We start from the raw sequence: 23264 nt of genomic DNA on the forward strand, positions 1-23264 counted from the left end.
GTTTGCCAGAAAGATTTCAGACTAGGAACATAATTTTTCTTTTTTTGCTCCCTGTGGGGGGTGGGGGTGGGTGCTGGTCCATTCTGAGTTGTATGCCCAGGAGAGATCTTGTTATCAAAAGCATAACTTTTTTTTCCTGAAATTCTAACTGAAGAAAGATACAGGTTTGCAGATAAGATCAGCTCAAAAAGTTGTGGTAAATAGAATTTTAGTTAGAGCTGCAAAGGGATAATATACTAGCAATATTGCTTTGCTACAGAAGAGAAAAATTATAGGTACAAAGAAGAATTTGAGTTTCCTCTGGGATATGAAAGAAGATTAGGTTTCTTCTTTTAGTTTAGTTATATTTGTTATTAAAGTTAGACTTCTGTACCCATAGGCTAGGGCCACAAGAACATCTGGTTCTCAGCTGACATTTTAAATTCCTGTGGGTTGTTGGAGGGGAGGGTCTACAGATGGGGCAGAGAATGGAGAGATGGAGGGTGATGTTTCTGGAACACATCTAAACTTGTCCAGGGCATTTTAGTTGCTGTACTAATTTTTAACACTAAGGTGCCATTGATTATTCAGTCCCCCCCAAAATTCCTATTGGTGTGTGATAAAATGTTTACTTTGAATAATATTCTGCAAACCTTATGCTTTTTCTGTTCTCTTGAAATGAAACTGGCTAGTGTAAGTAAAAATAAAAAGTATTATAACTGCTTTAAATAATACCTAAGAAAATATGAAGTGCTGAGATGTATATCTAAAGGGATATTTGACTTACATATCTGGAATTATAAAATACTTTTTCCCACTTGTTGTGCCTTGTTATCAAATTTTGACCCATTTGTTATATTCTCCCCCACTAATTGTAACTCATAGGTTAATTCATACTGCTTTCCTTTGTGATGAAGATCATAGTTTATTTGTTCAGATAAGTAAACAAGATCTATGTACATATAATATTTAAGTTATCTTAAAGATGTGAATACAGTTGTAGTTAGATCTGTATATCCAAGTCACGTGAATACAACGTTAAGAAAAGTGAAGACAATAAGCTGTTACTTTTCATTCAGACGAATGTTTAAAATAATAGTATTTATGTTTTTAAAAAGGCATGGTTAAACTTAATTTTAAAATCTACCTATCTTTAAATGTCTAGATTAAAAGGATATACTGCTCAATAGATTGCTCATTTGATGTTTCTTCATCCTTCACAGGAGCTCTTTTTGTTACTTAAAACTGTTCTGCGTTCTTATATGTTTTAGAGACATTGTTTCTAAGCTTTATTAAAATAAGTCCTTTGTATGTAATTTTCATAATGAACTTTTTAAGACTTTCCTAGTATCAAATATATGAATTCATTTTTTGACCAAAGAAAACATTTTAAAGTTAATTTACTACATCACTAAAACATACTGATGGAGGGTTTGATGTAAGAAATGTATAGAACATGAAATTTGATAAATAGCATTTGTTTTAATATGGTTTGATTGTCTAACCAGCCTTTCATTTCAGCAGCTATAATTTAAATTTTTGAAATTAAAAAGTTCTTTTTCCTTTTCTCTTTACTTTCTTTTTGTTTATTTATTTTTAAATTTGGTCATTCCTCAGTAGCCCATAATCTTCATAGTTATTACATTAGACTGCACATTGTTTGCCATCTTTAGGAATTAAAATTTCTCCAAAGTAAATTTGTTATGTACAAGGAAACATGCATACTAAGCATACTTAGGTTGGAAAGTTAGAATGATGAAAAACATTCTTTTATTTGGGTGACAGAATAAGAAAAGTCAAGTGTTGTCAACTTTAATATTATCCCACATTAGACAAAATTGAAAAACCAAAGATAGCAGTATTTTACAGATTATATATTTACATGTTTAACTTTTACTTGACATATACAATAAGATGGTTTGTTTTCCTCACTGACAGGAATTGTTTTAGTTTGATTGAGGAAACAATTCTTGAATGTCTACCATATGGAAGACACTACTGTATGTTGGAACAAGTTTGTGTCAAAAATAAATAAGGCATAATCCCCACCCTATTTAGAGATCTGCTTTGATAAATTATTTAATCTTTGTATTTTTAATACACAGTAAATAGTCTTTTACCCTTAAGTAAGATTCTCAAATGATTGCAGGGGAAAAGTGATAGGAAAAAATGCAGTGGTGTTCAGATTTGAGAGATTTTTAGAGGTTTAGAGATGTAAGAACTATGATTAAAGTGCTTAATTTTTCTCCTGACAAAAGAATGCTTAAATATATATGTACATGCACACACATATGTATATAAGTAAAATAATACGGATAATGGCATGTAACTTGAAAGTGGCCCATTAATTTAGCTTAGCATTCATTTTTCTTTAACTGCCACTTAGTAAGAGAAAGTTGCAAGTTTAATATTCTAAATGATGAAATGCAAGGTGCATCTTTTTTCCCCAAGAAAGTAAAGGTTTTTTGCTGGTGGTTTTGCTCTTATAGTCACATCTATTCTGGGATTCATACTAGCATATTGTTTCTATTTTTAGGCTGTTGCCGGGCAGATTAAAAATTTCTCCCCTTATGATTGCCCAATTTCTAGCTTTCTGATTGGTTACATGAACCTGCTTTCTTTAGCCAACCACAGTGACTATGCAAATTGTATTTCAGTTTCTGTTGCAGTGAGAGAACTGATAAGATGGCTGCAGGGGTTTTCCTTTGGGGTATGTTTATTATTTTAGAGGATTTTCATCATTATGTAGTAATAAGCAAAAGTAGATTTCTTTCAAAACGGTATTTTAGTTTTTGAAATGTAAAATCAACTATCTAAACAAGATTTATGAGCCTTGAAAAATGTCTCTCATGTCAGATTAGATTAATTTTAATGGTGCTATGTATTGCACCCTGTCAGAGGCAGCATTTTGTGTAAGTAGGCATACGTTACTTTTTGTTAGTAAATAAGCATTCTGACTCCTCAAAGGAAGGTTGACCTTTGTATGTAAACCTGCTGTATTTGAACATGCCAGCATGTTAGTTTGCAATTCTGTCAGAAGTATTCTAGATTACTACCTTTGCTTTATAAAGAATAATTTAGTTTTTTCGCTTAAGAATTATTTTTGATTTTAGTTGTATGTATATAGCCTATTATTCTTTTAGTCAGTATTTACTAAGTGTATACTATATGCCAGACACTGTGTAGCTCATAAATATTATTCCAGGTTACTTACTTTATTTTTTGTTCTTTCGTTAAATGACCTCTGAAGTACGTCATAATGATACCAGCATATTTTAAGATGTTTTCTGACAACGAAGCTTGGGCACTTAAAATGTATTAATCTTATACTAAATACATGATGAGATGTGCCAAAGTGTTTCATTAAACATAGGTATTACAGTCAATTTATACTAATTATTTCTTTTTTTAAAAAACTGAAATATAGTTGACTTACAATTTTATATATTTCAGGTATAAAACATTCGATATTATATGTTGCACACCAAAGTTATTACAATATTATTGACTGTATTCTCTGTGCTGTGACATTACTTCCCTGTGACTTACTTATTTTATAACTTGTAGTTTGTACCTCTTGATCCCTTTCACCTGTTTTACCCATCCCCCCATTACCTCCCCTAATAATTATTTCTAGAAAGATACATGTAAAGTACTGGTAAATACAGTGGCAAGACACTTCATATTGAATAAAGACAGTATTGATAAAATGTGACAAAGCTTTATGTAACTCCAGAAAGTTCAGCAAGTATACCTCATTTATAAATATTATCATTAATTACGTGTAAGGCCTTTTGATTATAGTGCCAGTTTATAATAAAAGGGAATGCTCCTGCTTCACTTAAGACTTCCTAGTCCTTTTGGTAAAGATGGTTAATTGCATTTTCCGTGTGTGGAAGACTTTATTCGTATATGTACCTGGAGTGTTCATTTGCACCATGCTCAGTACTGTTTTTGTTGATAAAATTTGTTTTGTTCGTTTATCTTATATGAGTATCTCATGCCCATTATTACCATCCTGTGAGATAAACATCATAGAATTATGTCCCATTTAGGAAAGGGAAAAAAAGTAATTGGCTTATCTAAGATGAACACGTGGAGAACAAGATTGCTGTTATTTTCTGTATATTGCCCTTTATCACTAGTATAATTACACGTATACTTGTTGGCCTAGAAATGTAAATTCCCTAAAGTAGGAACCGGTACTCAGTTCTTTTGGTATAGTTGTTTTGTCCATCATGAAAGTGTGACTCAGTAAAAGTCATAGATTAAAAATAAATGAAAAAATACTCAACTCTAGTTTGCTATTTTAAAAAAACAGGTTTATTGAGATGTAATTCACATACCATACAATTCACCCGTTTAAAGTATATAACTCAGTGGTTTTTGAAATATTCATACACTTGTGCAACCATCACCACAATTAATTTTAGAACATTTTTATTACATTATAAAGAAATCCTGTACGCTTTAGCAGCCATTCCTCATTTCTTCCCCAACCCTCAACCCTAGCCAAGGCTTTGCCTTGAATCAGTAGATCAGTTTCGAGAGTAGTGACATGTTAATATTAAGACTTTTGATTCAAGAGGTTAAGTTATCTTTCTGCTTATTTAGGTCTTCTTTAATTTCTTCAATGTTTTGTAGTTTTTTAGAGTATTAAGTTTTGTACATTTTATTAAATTTATTATTTTTGATGCTATTGTAAATGGAATTGTTTTCTTAATTTCATTCTTAAATTGTTCATTGCAAGTATATACAAATACAACAGATTTTTATATTTTATTTATTTTTTTTGTGGTATGCGGGCCTCTCACTGCTGTGGCCTCTCCCGTTGTGGAGCACAGGCTCCGGACGCGCAGGCTCAGCGGCCACGGCTCACGGGCCCAGCCGCTCCGCGGCATGTGGGATCTTCCCAGACTGGGGCACGAACCTGTGTCCCTTGCATCGGCAGGTGGACTCTCAACCACTGCACCACCAGGGAAGCCCTACAACAGATTTTTTAATATCTTGATCTTATATCTTGCAACCTTCTAGACTCATTTACTGGTTCTAATACAATTTTTAGTGGATTCCTTAGGATTTTCTATGTACAGGATTTTATCATCTGCAAGTTGAGGTAGTTTCACTTTTTTGTTTTCAAGGTGCATGACCTTTATTTCGTTTTCTTGCCTAATTGTCCTGGCTAGAACCTCTAGTCAGTGCCAAATAGAAGCGGTAAGAGCAGACATTTTGTCTTGTTTTTGATCTTAGGGTGAAGGCTTTCTGTCTTTCACTATCAAGTATGATGTTAGCTGTGGGTTTTTCTTAGATGCTCTGTATCAGATTGAGGAAACTCTCTGGTTTGTTGAGTGAGTTCTGTTGTTATTTGCTTGGGTGACTTAATGAAAAGTTACTTTTAAAAAGATACTTGAATGTTTAAGAACCTCTTGGTAATCCTGTTGGAGCTAATATATGAACCAGTCTGCAGGGTGGTTAAATTGAGTGTGTACTGTCAGAACTCATTTACTGTGTGGATGGGCCTTAGCAATTCTATCAAATGACTCTTCCATTTCAAAGAGATAGAGAAGAAAATTGTGGCAAATACAGTATAGTTTATCGCTTAGCATTTTGAACGCTAGAACACTCCCTGGTTGCAAAATTTAAAGGATGAAATGCATAAGAAATGTTCATATGCAATGGAGACAACTCCATGCTGAAATTGGGTGTCTGTTGACCTTATTAAGTTAATTATTATCTGTGTAATGAGATGAATGATAGCAGCGTGGTTACTGATATATTAATTCAGATGTAAAGTTGAATTTGTATAACTTGTCACATAAATAAATGGGAAAAGAATATGCCTTGGTTTAGGGCTTGACATATAATTACCCCTTGATAAATGTCAGTTCCTTTTATCCCTTTAAGGTGTGTTGTTTCATTAATGAAAAGGGGAATTTATAGAAAAAGTATAAGGTATGCCTGGGACTAATAAACATCAAATTCAAGAGTATGCTTATCTTTGTGTTAAGGAGTTGGGGATGGGGAAGGAGGAGCATGCTATCTGGTAGTGTTACACAAAGGGCTTTGTATTTAATTTATCTGGATAATGTATACACATGTGTTCATTATATCAGACTTTATATCTTGCATGTTCACTGTATTTCATAATGAAAAATTAATTATAAAAGAGCATCAGTATAGCTAGACATTAGTAAAATAATACAAAATTTGAGCTAGAATCAAACTTAGCACCCATCTGGTCTAACGTCAGTTTTACAGTTGAGCGACGTGAAATCTAGAGAGTTTGGGTGATTTATCCTATGACAACTGTTATGGTAATGCTGGAACATGGAGTAGATTCAGTTTTGTTAGTTTAGAAATCTTTGTTGTGCTAAGCTTTTATAATTATGTATTTTTGAGGTGTGGTAGATTATATAGCTCACTGTTATTCTTGTTCTGGTAAGATTATATATCCCTGCCTTTGCCATGTGACATGAAGTCTTTCCCCATGAGAGCTTTTTTCTTCTCTACCCTCTTAATGTCTAACTTGGCTTTAGCCAAATGGAATGTGAGTGAAAGTAGTGCTATGTCTAAGAAAGTAAGTACTATGTCTAAGAAAAAGCTTTAAAACCATTGTATACTGTATGGTTCTGTCATTGTGGATTTTCTCTCTGCCACAAGACCTAGAATTGCAGGGGGTGGGGGAACAGTTGCTGCTCCTTCAGCCTATGACTTAGAATGAAGAAGAATCTTAGTTATTAGCCAATAAAAATTTTTTTTTCATACTGCATTATCACCTAGTGAAAGCTGACTGACACAGAAAGTAAGCTCTCCGGTCTTTCAACTTAGGTTGGGTCAATAAGAAAAGTAAAAGCTATTTCCTGGCATTTGAAGGATTTACATCTTTCAACTTGTCCTAAATCATTTTGGGTGTTGTAATTCACCCAGGTAAAGTGTGAAAAATTTTGGACAAGTGGTTCTTAAATTCCTGAGGAAATAAAATACATGGCCTTCTGTAACTTTACTCATTGCTGGTGGAATTTGGTGAGTGAGATAAGCTAGTGGGGTAGGGCTCTGATGGATAACTGGCTAATTTTCTAAGGGGGTGTAATTTGGTAAGTGTGTTCTAAAATTGCATTTGTTGGATCAGGTCAATTAATTTGACTTTGCCTATATAACAGAATGATCCCCAGTACGCACTTGGAGAAGTGATTTTAAGGTATCTTGCATTTTTTCATGTAGACTACCTTAGAATTTCTCAAAAGATCAATATCAGTGAATGCAACAAGTTAGACTGTAGTGACCATTCTGGTTTGATGTGCATAACCAATATTGATTTGCTCGTGCTTTGTCCAAGGAATTGTTGGTAAAGCAAACTCCCTGTTTCCTAGGGGATATTCCATTACATATTTTTATATCATTAGCTTGATGACAGGCAGAAGGGGTTGTTTGTTGTGTCAAATATTATGAACATTCAATACTTTACTGAATTTGTGAGTATTAGGTAAGGAACAGATTTCACCAATTAATGTTTTTTAAAGTGTGGTAGGATAGCTATTGACAGTGTTTTTATGCATGTGAGAGAAGAACCATAGCATAGTAGAAATGAAGAATTGTGAACTATAAGGGACTCTGGATCCTCAAGTAAATATTGCCAGTGCTTTGTGAGTGGCTGGGAGAGAGAAGTTTGGAAACAAGATGCAAATCTTTGCGGGATTTTTAACAGAAGTAGTGATTTTGTTTCACTACAGTTTTAGAAAAATAATTATTGACAGAGATGACAAGATATCCAGTATTTAAGAGAAAAATTTAGGAAGTCTGTATACTAAATTTGAGCAGATAAGTATCAAGAGGACGAATCACTGCACTAGCAGTTTCACCAGTCTTCATTAATGGGCAGTAAACACACGCAGATTATTAACATTTGCTGTGCAACACACTGATTATTCTTTATGGTTTTATTGCCAGGACTATTGCAGAATTCTCAAGTAAAATTTAGGAGTGCAAAGTAAAATCACACAGCTCTCAACTGACAATGGGATTCTCAAAGAACTCAGTAGCAGAGCCTCTACAGAGGCTAGGAATCCTCAGCATAAAGTGATTCTTTAGGAGTAAGCCATTATTAGTCAAGCCTATTGACTAATATTTATTTAAGCCATTTAACAAACTCAGATCTGAATAAAAATTATTTTCAGCACCCCATTATTCAGAATAATGTTATACTAATGTCAGTTAACAGCATGAATTTAATTGGAGTAACTGTGTCAAAGATAGAAGTGTCAAGTCCACTTAAGTAGCTTTGCTTAACATTTTGAAAATTTTTGCTAAAGTTTTATTTTTAAATACACTTCATCAAGTATCCATACTTTGAATTAACATAGTGTTTATGTGTGTGCGCGCGTTTTGATCCAACAGTCCTGGTACATTGTTAGTTAAGGCAGTTCTTGGAAAGCAGTAGTATAGATCCTTGTTTATTTACTCAGAAAAACCCCACCATAGTCCTGTTATTGAAGCAAAGAATCTGGGGGTATATTACGAATATGTGTCAGTTTCATCATTCACCTTTAATTTCACACCGTTTGGATTCTTGGTAGAGCACTTGCCCTCATCTGCTTCCCTTGTTGCCGGGCAAGGTACGTGATGCTGATGTCTGATTGGTTTAGGCAACTACGGCTTTGAGCCAATCAGACAGTGAATTTCAGTTCTCTCACAGGACTGAAGCATTCAAGCAGCTGCTGATTTATTTTTCCTATGGGGAGACTATATAAACTAAGAGTATGGCTGCAGCAAGCTCCCTCTTGGGTGTGTTTGAAAAATTACAGGGTTTATCTGTAATTGAAGGAGAAAAACGTGAGGTTTATTTAAAAAACTTGTTTATTACTAAGAAAATTTTATAGGTAGTAAATTTGAGAAAAAAATTCTGATGACAGATTTCCTATTTTTATTTTATAATTTTACATTTAAAGGACTGTAGAATGATGTAATATAGGAAAAATTTGCCTTTAGTTTACATGAGTATTTACTATGTAATATACACATTTGCTTTATTTCTTCAAAAGGGGAGAGCTCATAACCTTTTTGTAACCTGCTGCCAAGGGCAGTTAAGGAGAAAATAATGTAGTAATTGTACTTACAACACTTAATACAGGTTATCAAGAATCACATTTTAATTTCATTAGATGAATCAAACTAAATCAGTTCAGTGCAGTAGACAACAAAACACTTTATAATGCTATCCATAGTAAACCTTTTTTGGGTCCAGAACACAATTAATTTTTGGAATTGGAAATCTGTAACAATAGAGGTAGGTGAGTGTGAAAATAATCTTGTTAGTTGTTTGGATTTAAGGTTTTGCTGGATTTTTAGTATAAATGTTTTATAAACATTAAGGACTATGGAATTTTAAAAAGAAATTTACATTTGAATTTTGCAGATTCTAACCCATTGTGTAGAAAAGTATGTTCTTGTTATGCATTGTCCATGTTTGACTGATTCCCCAGGTAGGGAATGGATTTATATTTCTGGAAACATTCTTTAAATGAAAATAAATAAGATTTATACCTTTTATCTTATTTTAATTTATTTATATGATATATTTAATATATATTATGGACTTAGAATTCTTTGCAATTATGTTCTAGATTACTTTTATCAGACAAAGAACCTCACTGAAGTGTTGTGAATCCAGGTTTTAACTATGTTTTTCTGACCTTATTGTCTGTCTCCTGTTGCTGGGCAGGAATCAGAATGCTGGCTACTGATTGGCTGAGTTTGTGACCAGCTCTTGAATAGCCACTTAAATTCTTGAGCTTTTTGAGCAGGCAGATTGTAGGCTAAGACATTGCAGCTTTTGGTAATACTTCTCTTTGTTGTTTCATAGCTATAATCTCTTTGCTAGAAAGAAGAGTGTGAAGGGAGTGGGTGGAGGGGGATGAAGCAGAATAGAAAATAATGGTTTCACTTAAAGAAGAAGAGGCTCATTGGGCTTTACTTAAAAATAATTTACACAAATTTCAAAAAAAAATTCCAAGCCATAGAGACTTATTTGCAGGTAACACATCCTTCTTGGTTATTTAAATATAAATTCCTTAAGTAAAGGTGAAATCCTTGTTAATGCTGTAGAAAAAGATTCTTTTTTTTTATAGTGATAGTATTTCCCTAGAGTTCTTGAATCTGAATATATAGAGTAAGGACCTAAAAGCACTTTTTTCTTACTGTCTTTCTCATGAAAAAATGTTTTCAGGAGAAAGTAGTTCATCACGTTTTACACATTTACTTCTAGATATGGCAGACATTTTCTGCTGTAAAATATAAATGCTTTTTCCTGTGAAAATAAATTACAGTCTTGTGAGAGCTTCATGATTCTAGTGTTGCCACCTAAAAAAGTAGTATTTCTTTTGTCAAATAGTTTTGTGAATGGCGTCTCAGTTCCAGATGATAGTATTTAAAATGATCTTTAGAAATGTTTTGTTCCGGTACTACAGTCATGGAGACTTGTTTTCAGGTAAACACTTGTTTTCAGGTATCTTTCTTAAATATACATTGCTCATGCAAAATAGATTTTTAAAAACTTAACTGCTGATTGGTTTGCATAGATATGGCTGAACTAGTTTGAACTGGTTGTTCATGCTACGGTTGTTCATGCTACTTCCTTATTGCTTTGTCTGTTATTCATTATACTTAGAACCCATAAAAAATCTTGTAAATGGCTGTAGTGTGCACCCTTGTGGGTATAGGTGGTAGTTATTCTGTAATTCTTTGTATAGGTAGTCCTTTAGTGTACTAAAGGAATTGAATGGCAGTTTTGTTGATAAAACCAGCTTGCTTCGATAACATTTATTTTTATTAAATGTTACTTGGTGGTGGCTATTAACATTGAACGTGATGTTTGCGTGTTGGATTTTCTAATTCATATACAAAAAATCCCAGAAGTATTTAAGAGAAATTTGTTTCGGATTCTCTAGTTTATGCCTAAAGCCATTGTGAATATACATAGACAATTATGATAATAACATTTATTGAGTGCTTACTACCTTCTAGGTGCTTAATGTATAGAATCTCATTTAATCATTATTACAACCTCTATGTCAGGTACTGATATTCCCTTTTTAAGGTGGCTGAAACTAAACATTGAAAGGCTAGGTAACTTGCCGTCTGTCACATAGTATATCGGAGAGCTAGAATTCAAATCCATGTTTCTGTTTGCAGAGTTCATGTTCTTAATGGGATTACTAAAAATTATGAAAATATACTTTTTTTTAAAAAGAGGAGTGTTTGCTTTTACTGCAACTGGCAATAACGGCCACTTCTGCATAATGGTTGAGAAATGTGGCTGTTATGAGGTCAAAGTCCCAAAGAATTGCAGTTCAGTATTTGAAAATATTTAAAGGGTAACCATACTCCTTGTGCTGTAAATTTAATCCTTTTGTATGTTTCGAGTCAGCAAGGAAAAGTGACTAAAAAATTTGCATTGTATCTTTGCAGAAAATTTTTCAGTTAGTGTGAGTTTCAAATGGATGGTAGATGGGAAAAATTTTGAAGTTTAAATTTTAGCTGCAGTTAATAACCCTTAAAATAGTGCCTATGATAATTTTGCGTTGACGTTTCTTCTCAATTTTAAGGTAATTTCTGTAAATTGTTTCACTCATCTCCATAATTTAAATTAAAAACCTAGAAAGACCAAGAAACATAAGTAATTGGCTTAAAGTAAGAGAATGAATGCAGATTTTATACCACAGTCTAGAAGTACTGTGACAAAATAGTTGGTTCTCAGGCTTTATTGGCCTCCAGCAAATAGGCTGGGCCATAGTTTTATGCCTTTCAGCTAGAGGAACAGTGGAACACCAAGAACACACCTGTAATTGAACAAGTTGGGTTTATTGTTGCAGTGAGAGAGAATGTTCACCATGGGGAAACAGCGAGGCATATCAGTAGGAGGATGTTAGAAAAAAACCTGGTAAAAGATTCAGTTATAGTATAGTTGGGGTTTTGGGGGTGGGGGTTGAGGCAGTAGAGCCTTACTCTGTATTAGGTGCTATCAGAAAGCAGGGGCAATTCTATGCTTGTGTATCTCAGCCACTGTTATCTATAGGGAGGACAAACTATAGCGAGGATAAAGCTGCAATTGATAAAAAAGTGTAGCTATCACTTAGTCAGAGAGGGAGATGTTTAGTATTTTACGGGATGCTGGGTTGCACAGTGACCTTGTCTAATTTGAATGGTGAAGTCGTTTTATGTCCAACATGATTTAGCTATAAGCATCAAATCAGTTTATAACAACAGTGAGCTTTGAGCCTTAGATAAGTTCCCAGACTTCCGAGGCTGCTTTTTTCCCTTCTCCAACCAAAGCAAGTATATCCTAACATCATTCCTACTGGTAATGGTGATGTTAAGTGAATATCCAATGTAAAATTAATATTCTTGATTCTGTATATCTTAGTCCTTAAAGGACGTTTGTTTTATTCCACTATAGACTGGCAACATTGTCTTTCTCTAGGACCAAGTCTTTTGTTTGCCTTACTGCACTGACCAGATGTTAACACAGAAACAATGATAGAGAATATCCTTATCTTAGTTCTGATCTTATTTTACCATTAAGTATGATATCTGCAGTCTTCTTTGTAGATAATCTTTATTAGATTTGAGTTGTTTCCTTCTGTTAGATTTCTGAGAGTTTAACTATGAGTCAGTGTTGAATTTTGTCAAATGAATGAATATTATGTGTCTGTTGAGATGATCTGTTGTTTATTTTCATCCTATATTCTGTTTTTGTGGTAAATCACACTGCTTGAAAAAAATGTTTTTTCTTAAATAACAGAAATGTATTGTCTTACATTTCTGGAAGTTAGAAGTCTGAAATCAAGGTGTTGACAGGGCCATGCCCCCACTGAGGAAGCTAAGGAAGGGTCTGTTCCACACCTCTCTCCCAGCTGTGGCTTGTGGCTAACTCCATTTTTCACACAGCGTTCTCCCGTGTGTGTGTGTGTGTGTGTGTGTGTGTGTGTGTGTGTGTCCAGATTTTCCCCTTTTTATAAGGCCACTGATCATACAGAATTAGGGCCCACCCTAAAGACCTTATTTTAACTTGATTATCTCTGCAAAGACCCTATTCAAATAAGGTCACAATTTGAGGAATTAGGGCTTAGGGCTCTAATGTATTTTTATCAAGTGGACATCTTGTTTGGGCCTATAATAAAGCTATAATGCTTCATGTCTCACTCGTAAATCTACATTGCTTAATTTTTTAATATGAAATTGACCTTGTATTTTTTTTAATGAGCTTCACATGGTCATAGTGTATTACCTTTTAAAGAAACATACTTTTAAGTAACTCACAGATGAAAGAAGAAATCACAATGGAAATTAGAAAATATTTTAGTAGAACAACAATGAAAAATATGACACATTAAAATGTAAGATGCAGCTAAAACAGCACTTAGAGGGAAATTTATAGCTTTACATGGATACACTTACAAAAAAAGGGAAAGATTAAAAATTAATGATTAATGTTTAGCATGTTGAGGACCTACCAGACTGTTTTCCCAAAGCAGTTGCACCATTTTACAATCCCATTGCCATTGCAGGAGAGTTTCAATTTGCCCACATTCTTGCCAACATTCATTATTTTCTTTGATATAGCCATCCTGGTGTGTGTGAGCTGTTGTCTCATTTCGGTTTTGATTTACATTTCTCTGGTGACTAAATGATGTTAAGCATCTTTTCATGTTTCTTGCTTATTGGCTATTTGTGTATCTTTTAGAGAAATGTCTGTTCAAGTCCTTTGCCCATTTTAAAATTGGTTTTTTTGTTGTTACTTTTCAACTGCAACAATATTTTATATTCTATATTTTCCAGATGCAAGTGTCTTATCAGATACATTATTTGCAAATGTATGATTTGTAAATACAGTTGACCCTTGAAAAATGTGGGGGTTAAGGGGGGCCGACCTTCCGCACAGTTGAAAATCCTCGTATAACTTTATAGTTGTCCCTTCGCATCCACAGATTAAACCAACTGTGGTTCAGGTAGTACTGTAGTATGTATTTATTGAAAAAATTCCAAGTTTAAGAGGACCCATGAAGTTCAAACCTCTGTTGTTCAAGGGTTGACTGTATTTCCTTCTATTGTGTCTTTTCACTTTCTTGATAGTAACCTCTTATTAATGTGTTTACAGTTGTTAATTTAGATATTCCTGGTTGCAAATGTAATCTTTCCTTATGTTCCTTAATTCTCCCTTCTTTTTTTCCCCTTATCGCTATACCTCTCTCCCATTCCCCTACTGCTTTCATTCTCTTATAATTTTATCTTTCCTTTGACAGCTACTTTTTTACTTCATGTATTTTTTTTAATGCTATCTCCTCCGGACTCTGTGAATCCATTAGCTTACTGAGAATGAAAACTAGAAATTAGTCACTTTTTTCCTAATACTGCCTAGTAATTGATCTCCTGTGAACTGTATCTGCTATCAATTTTATATTATATAAATTCAATAAATGTGAAAATTAACACACAGCAAGGATCATTATGCTTTCTATATGTAATTATTTCAAAATTACATAAAGGGCTGCTTGCTTATAAGATCAGTTTGCAGTAAGTCTGTAATTAGGTGGTTTCGGTTTCAATTGTTAAACTCTGTCTTTCTCTTTCTCTTTTTAAAGATTCAAAATGGATAGTATAGAAGAACCTCAGAAAAAAGTCTTTAAGGCTCGAAAAACAATGCGAGTGAGTGATCGTCAACAACTTGAAGCAGTGTACAAGGTCAAAGAAGAACTGTTGAAAACTGATGTCAAGCTGTTAAATGGCAACCATGAAAATGGAGACTTGGACCCAACCTCGCCTTTGGAAAGTATGGATTATATTAGTGACAAGGACGAGGTGAATGGCATTGAAGAGCTTTGTTTTGACTCCGAAAAAAGTAAATCAGAATGGAAAGAAACACCCTCTACCTTAAACGTTAATGTAAAAAACAAGCAGGATGATGATTTAAAGTGTGAACCTGTGTCTTCTAATAATATAACTCCTGAACTAGCCTCTAAACTGACTGCTGAACCATCTTCCGCTGATACAGCCTCTGGTGCACTAGCTGCTAGAGGTCTGGTATCTGGAGATTCTGCCTCTGGAGACTTGGCCTCTGAAGCAGTAACGTCTGGTGATCCCACCTCTGGTGATCCTGCTTCTGTTGATCCTGTCTCTGGTGATCTTGCCTCTGGTGAACTGGTCTCCAGTGAACTGGTCTCCAGTGAACCGGTCTCCAGTGAGCCAGTCTCTGATGAACTGGTCTCCAATGAACCAGTCCCTGTTGAACCAGTCCCTGGTGAATCGGTCTCCACTGAACTGGTCTCCAGTGATTCAGCATCTGATGATCCAGCCTCTGGTGATCATGCTTTTGAATCACTGGCCTCTGATGATCCAGGCTCTGGTGATCTGGCTTCTGGTGATCCAACTTCTGGTGATTCGGCCTCTGGTGATCCAGCCTCCGATGAACCAGTTTCTGATGAACCAACTTCTGAGTCAGTCTTTGATCCCACCTTTGAACCAAATTCTATACCAGTCTGTGAACCAGTTCCTGAAACTGATAGCACAGAGCCTAGTAGCAATAAAGGTGATGATTTTCTTGAAAAAAATGGAGGTGATGAAAAGTTAGATCAAATTTTCCCATTTGATGAGAAAAATAAAGCTGATAGTAATGTTGATGTTGATGCAGAAGCTCTAGAAACAGATGATACAATTATTTGTTCAGATGTGTCTCCTGAAAAGAAGATAGAAGAAGATGCTATCACAGAATCTGCTCTTGGAGAGGAAGCTATATCTAGCAGTATTGAGATTGACCAAAGTGAAAAGACTGAAGAAGAAAATTCTGCAGACCTTGCAGAAACCATTAGTGAAAATGTTATGAAAGATGACAAAAATGAGAATGTCTTAGAAAATACAGATTCTATGGAGACAGATGAAATCATTCCTATTTTGGAAAAGCTTGCACCTGCTGAAGATGAACTTACTTGCTTTTCTAAAGCTTCTCTCCTTCCAATTGATGAGACAAATCCAGATTTGGAAGAAAAGATGGAAGGTTCTTTTGGTTCACCATCTAAACAAGAAAGTAGTGAGAGTTTGCCAAAAGAAGCCTTTTTGGTCCTCTCTGATGAAGAGGATATTTCGGGTGAAAAGGATGAGTCTGAAGTTGTATCACAAAATGAGACATGCTCTCCAGGTTAGCATATTATTTAAATTCTAAAGATTTTGATTAGCTTTGATAAACTGCTTAGTAAAACATTCTCTTAAAGTTTAAATTTCTTTTAGTTACAGAAAAAGTGGAGAATGATGGTGACTAGAATGATCTCTTAACTTCACAGCTTCTTAACTTCACAGAATTTAGAATTACAGAGAACCACTCTGAGAGCAGCATTGTGTGAAGTGCTGAGAAGGGAGATAAAATAAGTAGAAAATTTTGCACTTGCCCGTAAGGGACTTATAGACTGGGAATAGAGATAAGAGGGACCAGTTTAACACCATGATATAACAATTTCCAGTACATAATTGATCAAAATCCTAGCAATTGTTCATGCTATCACTTAGCAACCAAATAACTTTGAATCTAAAAGCCTACTAGTTTATTTGCTTCAAGTGTAACAAATTCCATTTTACAATTAATTTTCCAGTTGGAATCTGATTCTTTTTAATATTCTTTGTCCAGGGAATAGCACCACCATTGCTGGAAGCCAAAAACCTAGAGGTCTAATTATATGTTTGATAAAGACTTTATCCATTTGCTTCCTAAGCCTTCTTGATTCTACCTAACGTACTCCCCTCATTTTCTGAATGATCTCTCAATAACTTAAATCTCTTTTATTTGATTGTGTTCCTCTCTTTCATTAGATCACTATTATTGGGTTGGCCAAAAAGTTAGTTTGGTTAGTGAATACACTGTTCAATAAAATTCTTGGTGAAAATGAATATTTGTCCTTTATTTTTAGTTAGAATTGAACAAACTTTTTGGCCAACCCAATACTTTTAGGGTAATTTCAAACTCCTTATATAAAAGCTATATAAACTTCATGATTTGGTCAATGCCTGTCTTTTCCATATCTTTTATTATTACTAGAGAAAAAAGAGCGAATGAGAAAAATCCTACTTTGCTTTCATGGTCAAACTCAAACATGTGTGAAACTTGTTTGAAACTTTGTGAAACTTTCTCAGTTACTTTCAGACTGGTGTGAATACCTTTATGTTCCCATCGTGTCACATTCTCTTAGCCTTAGAGCCCTGTGAGTGGAGTGACCTTGTAATAAGAAAAACAACATCTGGTTTTTAGTTTGTTCAAAGAAAAAAAAAGCCTAGAAGACACAGAGGATTCCCTCCCACCCACCCCCACCCCCAATATGTCATACCTACTTTTGGAGATAGAAACGTTTTCTTATTAAAAAATGACTTCACTTCCAAAGAGCATTCATTCATTTATTAAACCTGTATATATAGAAAGGCCAAGCTTTTCTTGGCTTGGGGATTTAAAGATAAAGTTCATTACTTGCCCTGAGGATTCTGACAAGAATTAAATTGCAAGCCATTAAATACATGGTTGTGAATACAGTAGTAATGTTAAACTGGTATGCTGGGAGTGTAGAGGAGAGTAACTTTGAGAATATAGATGTATTCAGGGAAGCACTTTCCTTTCACTCTCCGTGTAACATAGGGTTTTAAGGAAGATAATCCCTCTTAATTGCAGCTCCATACTACTTGCTCAGGCCAAAAATCTTGGAGCCATTCTTATTTTTTTCATTCATAGTCCATATCCAATCTGTCAGGAAATCCTGTTGGTGCTACTTTCAGAACAGATCTAGAATGCAGTCTCTTCATACCATCTTCACTGCTATCACCCCTGCTTTGAGCCATCATAATCAGGCCAAAAAAATGCTTGGGTCACAGTTAGTGCTCAGTAAATGTTTGTAGAATTAATTAATTGGTAATAGAAGAGTGTTATGGAGGACCTTGCTTACAATGCTAAAACATACTAACACCGGGGAGCCATTGAATGATTTCAAGCAGAGAAGAATGACACGATGAAATTTACATTTTGGAAAGATAATAAATAACAATGTTTAAGGAGAACTTCACTCATTTTTCAGTAAGAATATAGAGAGTAATATTGGGGTAAGTCCTTAAAAAAATCTTTTGGTAGTGTGTATAAGAAAGTCATGGCAAATTGAAGCTTAATTATTTAATGAGTTTATACATTTTACCTTTATGTCAGAATCTTGGAGATTGGAGACCATCCCTCCCACCCAGTGGTTAAATGCAGAAAGATGAATATTAAACCATCCCCATTGTATACTTTGAAAATTCAGAGTTCGGTTTATTTTTGGTTACTTTTAGACTTTTATTTGATTGTATGCTGTTAGAGTAGGTTTAGTGATAGATTTAATTTCTTAGCTGGTAACTGAACTTTTATTTTCTGTCCCCTGACCCAAAGGAGATTTTGTGTATTGTAAGTTGAAGTATGGTTTCTTCATTGGTTCTTAAACGGTTCTCTGTTCTGTTTATATGGTAGTAGAATCTGTTACATGTCATATTTGCTGTTGTTCATCTGTTGAGGTATTACTTTCTTCAGATTCTTTATTCTTGAATAATTTTTAATGTTTTCAGAACACAGGATTATAAGTCTGGCTTTTCCCTCTAAGTACTAACATTTATGTGCTGTACTAGTAGGAAAACATAAACCTCTATTATTTCAGACACTTTAGCAAATTTGTTTTAAATATAGCAGTTATGGATATGAGCAGCAGCAAAAAATAATGAAAGGTATCTGAAAACAAATGGAAAAGCGATTTCAGGTTTACAAAGATAGATGAAAGACCTAAAAAACGATTGCAGATATTCCTTAGTAGGCCTGAGGATGCTGTCATATTGTTGCTTAATACTGTATAATACCTGATACTCATTAAATGTTTACAATCATAGTCTGTTTAAGAAGTCTAGGAAAATAAAGGTTTCTCTTTGGGAACATTCAAACAACACCAGAGGAGGTACACGTATTAGTTACCTTCCATGTATTCTCCATACCATATACTCTCCTCTACTACTGTTCCATCTTTCCTCTCTTTCAGTGCCATTCTTCAAGTTATGTTAACAAAGCTAGCACAGTTTCATCTTCTCCTCTTTACTCTTTAACTTAATTGAATTGTGATTTCCACGTTCCCAGCCTCTTTCCTAATTGTTCTCAGTGGAGTGACATTGATGCTCATGTTGTTAAATCCAGGGGCATCCTTTATTTGTCTTTATTCTCTCATATTTAATAACAATTCCTCCCTATTGAGATTCTCCTTAGCTTTCAGTCTACTGCATTCTCTATTTTCTTCCCTTTTGGCCCTTCTCATTTTGTTTCTTATGTAGAAATGAGAGGGAGAGCTCTTTTCTACTCGGCTTTTTAAATTTTTTAAACATTGTTTTTTCTTAATATTTTTGAGGAGAAAAATCTGTTTCAAAGTAAATAAGATTTTACCCTAAGCTCTGACATAATTTCCTTCCAAATATTATTTCAGATTTTAAAAATATCTGGTTGTTTTTCCCTTTCATTGGATCCTTAAGATAAATTAGATGAACGTAAATGCTAATGAGGATAATTGCATGGGAATAGAATTTAAGGTTTCTAATTTTGCTTTAGGTTAATAGTGGTAGAATTGCCATGGTTTACATAATTAAAATTTATTGATATTTTGTTTTCACTATTTAATGTGTTCAGCTAAAATTCTTTATTATCTCAGCCCATTTATATTCAACTGTGTCTTACGTACTTGGATTTTCTTTATGGAATCTTGTATTCCTGTACATTGTTGTAGAAGTTGCAGATTTTTCTTTTCAGAGTTGAGTGAGATCAAAGATGAAGCAAGTTTTGGAAAGGGGAGTGTGGGAGGAAGATCAGTTTCAAATGACAATTGTTGCCTGAGTTAGATATATGTCTGGATTTTAGAGCAGAGGCTTGGACTGTCTAGAAAAAATTAGGGGTAGATACCATATAGACATTAGTCGAAGTTGAGTGACGAGGTGAAATCACCTCAGAGTGAGTATAATTCAGTGAGAGGAGATCCGAGAACTGAGGTCTTTGGCAGTCCTGTATTTAGAGGTTGAAGATATGAGGAAGAACCAGCAAAGGAGACCAAGAAAAAACTTCAGCTAGAAAGAAAATTAGGAGATTTTGTTGTCTTAGAAGTCAAGTAAAGAATGTTTTGAGGAGGAAGGAGTAACTCTATTTGTGTATCAAATGCAGGTGTTTGTTCAGTTAAGATGGAAGAGAAATATTTAATGACCTGGAGATCATTTATGACCTTGACAGGGGGCAGTGCAGTTGAAAGCCTAGTTGATAATTGAGTTTCAGAGAGAAGGGGAGGAGAAGAATTGGAGATAATAAAATGTAACTTACCCCCCAAATTTTGCTTTAAAAGGGAGCACAGAAACTTACTGTGGAAGATACTATTTAGAGATTTGTATTAGTTAAATAAAGCTTTTAAAAATTTTCTGGAAAAGTCACATTGCCAGTAATGCCCCATTTTTCTGATTCCTCTTGTGAGGCTGAGAATCTTACATTTGTATTCCTTATCTATAAATTGCTTCTTCCTCTTCTTTGCCCATTTTTTCTGATGGATATATTGTCTTCAGTTAGTCTGTAGGAATTTTTTGTTTTAAGTATTCTTGTAGAGCCATTAATCTAAGACAGGGGATTGGCAAACTGTGACCTATAGGCCTTAACTGTTTTTGGTCAATAAAGGTTTGTTGGAACATAGCCACATCTATTTGTTTACATATTACATATTGTTTATCATCAATTCCCACCATAAGGACAGAATTGAGTAGTGTGTCAGAGACCATAGAGCCTACAAGATCGAAAATACTTCGTTTTGGCCATTTACAGAAAATGTTTGCCAACCCCTGATCCAGGGCAACGGTTTTGTCTGTATTTTCTTGGAATAAAGTTCTATGTAATTCTGAAAATGGGAAACCAACCCCTAATGTAAATTCTGTCTTCTAATCCTCTACAATACAGTTTTTCCACCTTCATTTAATGAATTTTATTAAAGATAACAGTCATTAGAAAGATATTAAATATCTACTTTGTCTCAGCTCTTCCCCAAAGTTTTTAGGGTTACCAAAATTACAAGGTTTGGTACCTGCTCTTAAGGAGCTTACTGTCTAGTCTGGTTGAAAGGAAAGAATACCACAGATAGAACTGTTTGTGAATGTATGCCAACATATGAGGCTATATTCAAGATGGGAGGAATTATAGCAGAAACTGAATGAAGACAGATTCTAAAAAAGACAGTCTTAACCCAAGTATTTGGATGAGTTTTAGGAGTCCCAGAAACTACTTGAAATTATATATATATATAAACACCGTGTACCTGAGCCTCTGATTATTATTCTGAGTTGATGGAGGTTCACTTAGATTCTCTACAGGCTCTGTGAACAACAACAAAAAAAAAAAATTAAAGAAATATAGGGCCTTACTCCCTTCTGTAGACTCTGTTAGTACCATTTTTTTAAATCCCAACTTCTTTATTATATAAAACTCGAGGCTAAATTTTAATTCTGTTTGTCTATTTCAAACTCCTAATAAGTGTTTTAAGTATTAAGAATCCAGTCATATCTTCTAAACATACCTGGAAAACGGGAATTTGATGATAAGAGGAGTTGTTTGAATAAAATGAAGGAATTGGGAGCTAAGCTTGACATGTCTGTGGGCGGAGAGGGATCTAACATATGCATAAAAGAGGCAGACCAAACCAGGCCAGTTTGCTTTGCTGTTTTCTGATCTGGCTTGAAGTAACCCTGATTGGAGCCAGGGCTAATTTTGTTCTTTGGGTGGAAGGGTGGTTTGCTAAATAAAGACTAAGTAAACCTTCATCTTAAGCAACCCAATTTCTCTGTGTTTCTGGAAACTAGGAAACTATAGGAGTCACCATCCTCAGTATTAAAGGCAGGAAAACTTGGAAAAGTATATATAGGAAAAAATGCTATGTAATGAGTGTGCAGTCTACAGGGGAGCAAAACAAACTTTCATTTCGTTGAACTGGTGTTGAGGGATGAGATCTTAAAAAAATTTCTTAATGAGCATAGGGTGGTAAATGGAAAGTTAATTTTTTAATATTCATTTATGTTAAAGTTTAAAAATAGTCTCAGTAATCTCTATATGTACTGTGTAAACGTCCTTTTGTATTACTGTGTTCACGTTTTACAGCTTTATTGTTTATCTTAATGTGAAAAACATTGTAACAGGTTCATCAATGATCCTAGTCTCTGCCTATTTTCACCTAAAAATTCTTTTAAGTTTTTTTAACCTTGGCTTCTACCATCAGGGCTGTTGAAATTAAAACCCTGGTGTTTGGAGCAGAGATGCCATATCAAAATCTTTATATAGTTCTATATACCCATGATTGTTTATTTAATTGTGGTTGTAGAATATGATGAAATACGGCATGCTTTATTGAAGCTGCAGGGGAGCCACTTGCAGGGATGTAAGGGGGAAAAATAGAAACCCAAACATGTTAGTGACTTGTTCTTCTCCCCTAAATGATTAAGTTAGTTGAGGAGCTATAGATTGATTGACCAAAGACCATTTACGGTGCCTCTGGGATTTTATTTGTTGTAACAATGCAACTGTATGGCTATTTTTAGCAATATTTTTTGGTAGCACTCTTTAGTTGTTATATTTTATGTGCCTTTTGTGAAAATTACTTAACATTTCTGAACGTTACTTTCCTCATCTATATATATGATGGCAAAAATACTGTTTATAGTGTAGGATTTTTTGAGGGATAAGTTAGTTGTTGGCACTGGTATCAAAGTAGCTATTACTTTTAAGTAAAACTTTTATTATCTTTAGGATAGCTTTTCCCTATCCATAACCGTTAAAATAACCTAATGATTCAACCTGTCTGGTCAAAATATTAGGTGTTCTGAGTTCACCAGTAATTTATAATTTTTTTTTGTAATTGCCACAACCACTGTTTTAGTTTTAATAATTGAATGTAAAGGAGTCTGAATGCTTTATAGTAGTTGTTTTCACATTTTATTAATCTATTGATGACAGTAAATTACTAAGATTCTTTGTCTTAAAATTTATATTATTTAATTTTTTTCCATGTTAAGAGTTTATTATGAACTTGCAGAAACATTTAAAACTAGACTTGTCCACTTATTTCCACCAGTTCATGCTCCCTTTTTATTCCCAATATTTTACATTTTGAGACTCTGATTTCCTAAAATATTATCAACTGGATAATTACACCAAAAGTATAAATTATAATGAACTGTTACAAATT

At 34.2% G+C, this 23264-nt stretch overlaps 1 protein-coding gene across 3 annotated transcripts in view; it reads left to right on the plus strand.

Moving 5' to 3' along the window:
* ATF7IP (activating transcription factor 7 interacting protein) overlaps positions 1-23264 on the plus strand; it is a 127475-nt gene that overhangs the window by 35073 nt on the left and 69138 nt on the right. Inside the window, exons 1-2 of one of the 3 annotated variants that reach the window (XM_082666602.1) lie at positions 2652-2689; positions 14616-16165. The exons of 1 other annotated variant lie outside the window; for it this stretch is intronic. In XM_082666602.1, the coding sequence (XP_082522728.1) occupies positions 14623-16165 (1543 nt within the window). In that variant the 5' untranslated portion in view covers positions 2652-2689; positions 14616-14622. Of the gene's footprint in view, positions 1-2651; positions 2690-14615; positions 16166-23264 lie in introns of those variants that run through there. One more of the 3 variants, XM_082666603.1, reaches the window with a different exon arrangement.

This window comes from Grampus griseus (genome assembly GCF_964374135.1).
Source record: "Grampus griseus genome assembly, chromosome: 11".
Taxonomy (NCBI): domain Eukaryota; kingdom Metazoa; phylum Chordata; class Mammalia; order Artiodactyla; family Delphinidae; genus Grampus; species Grampus griseus.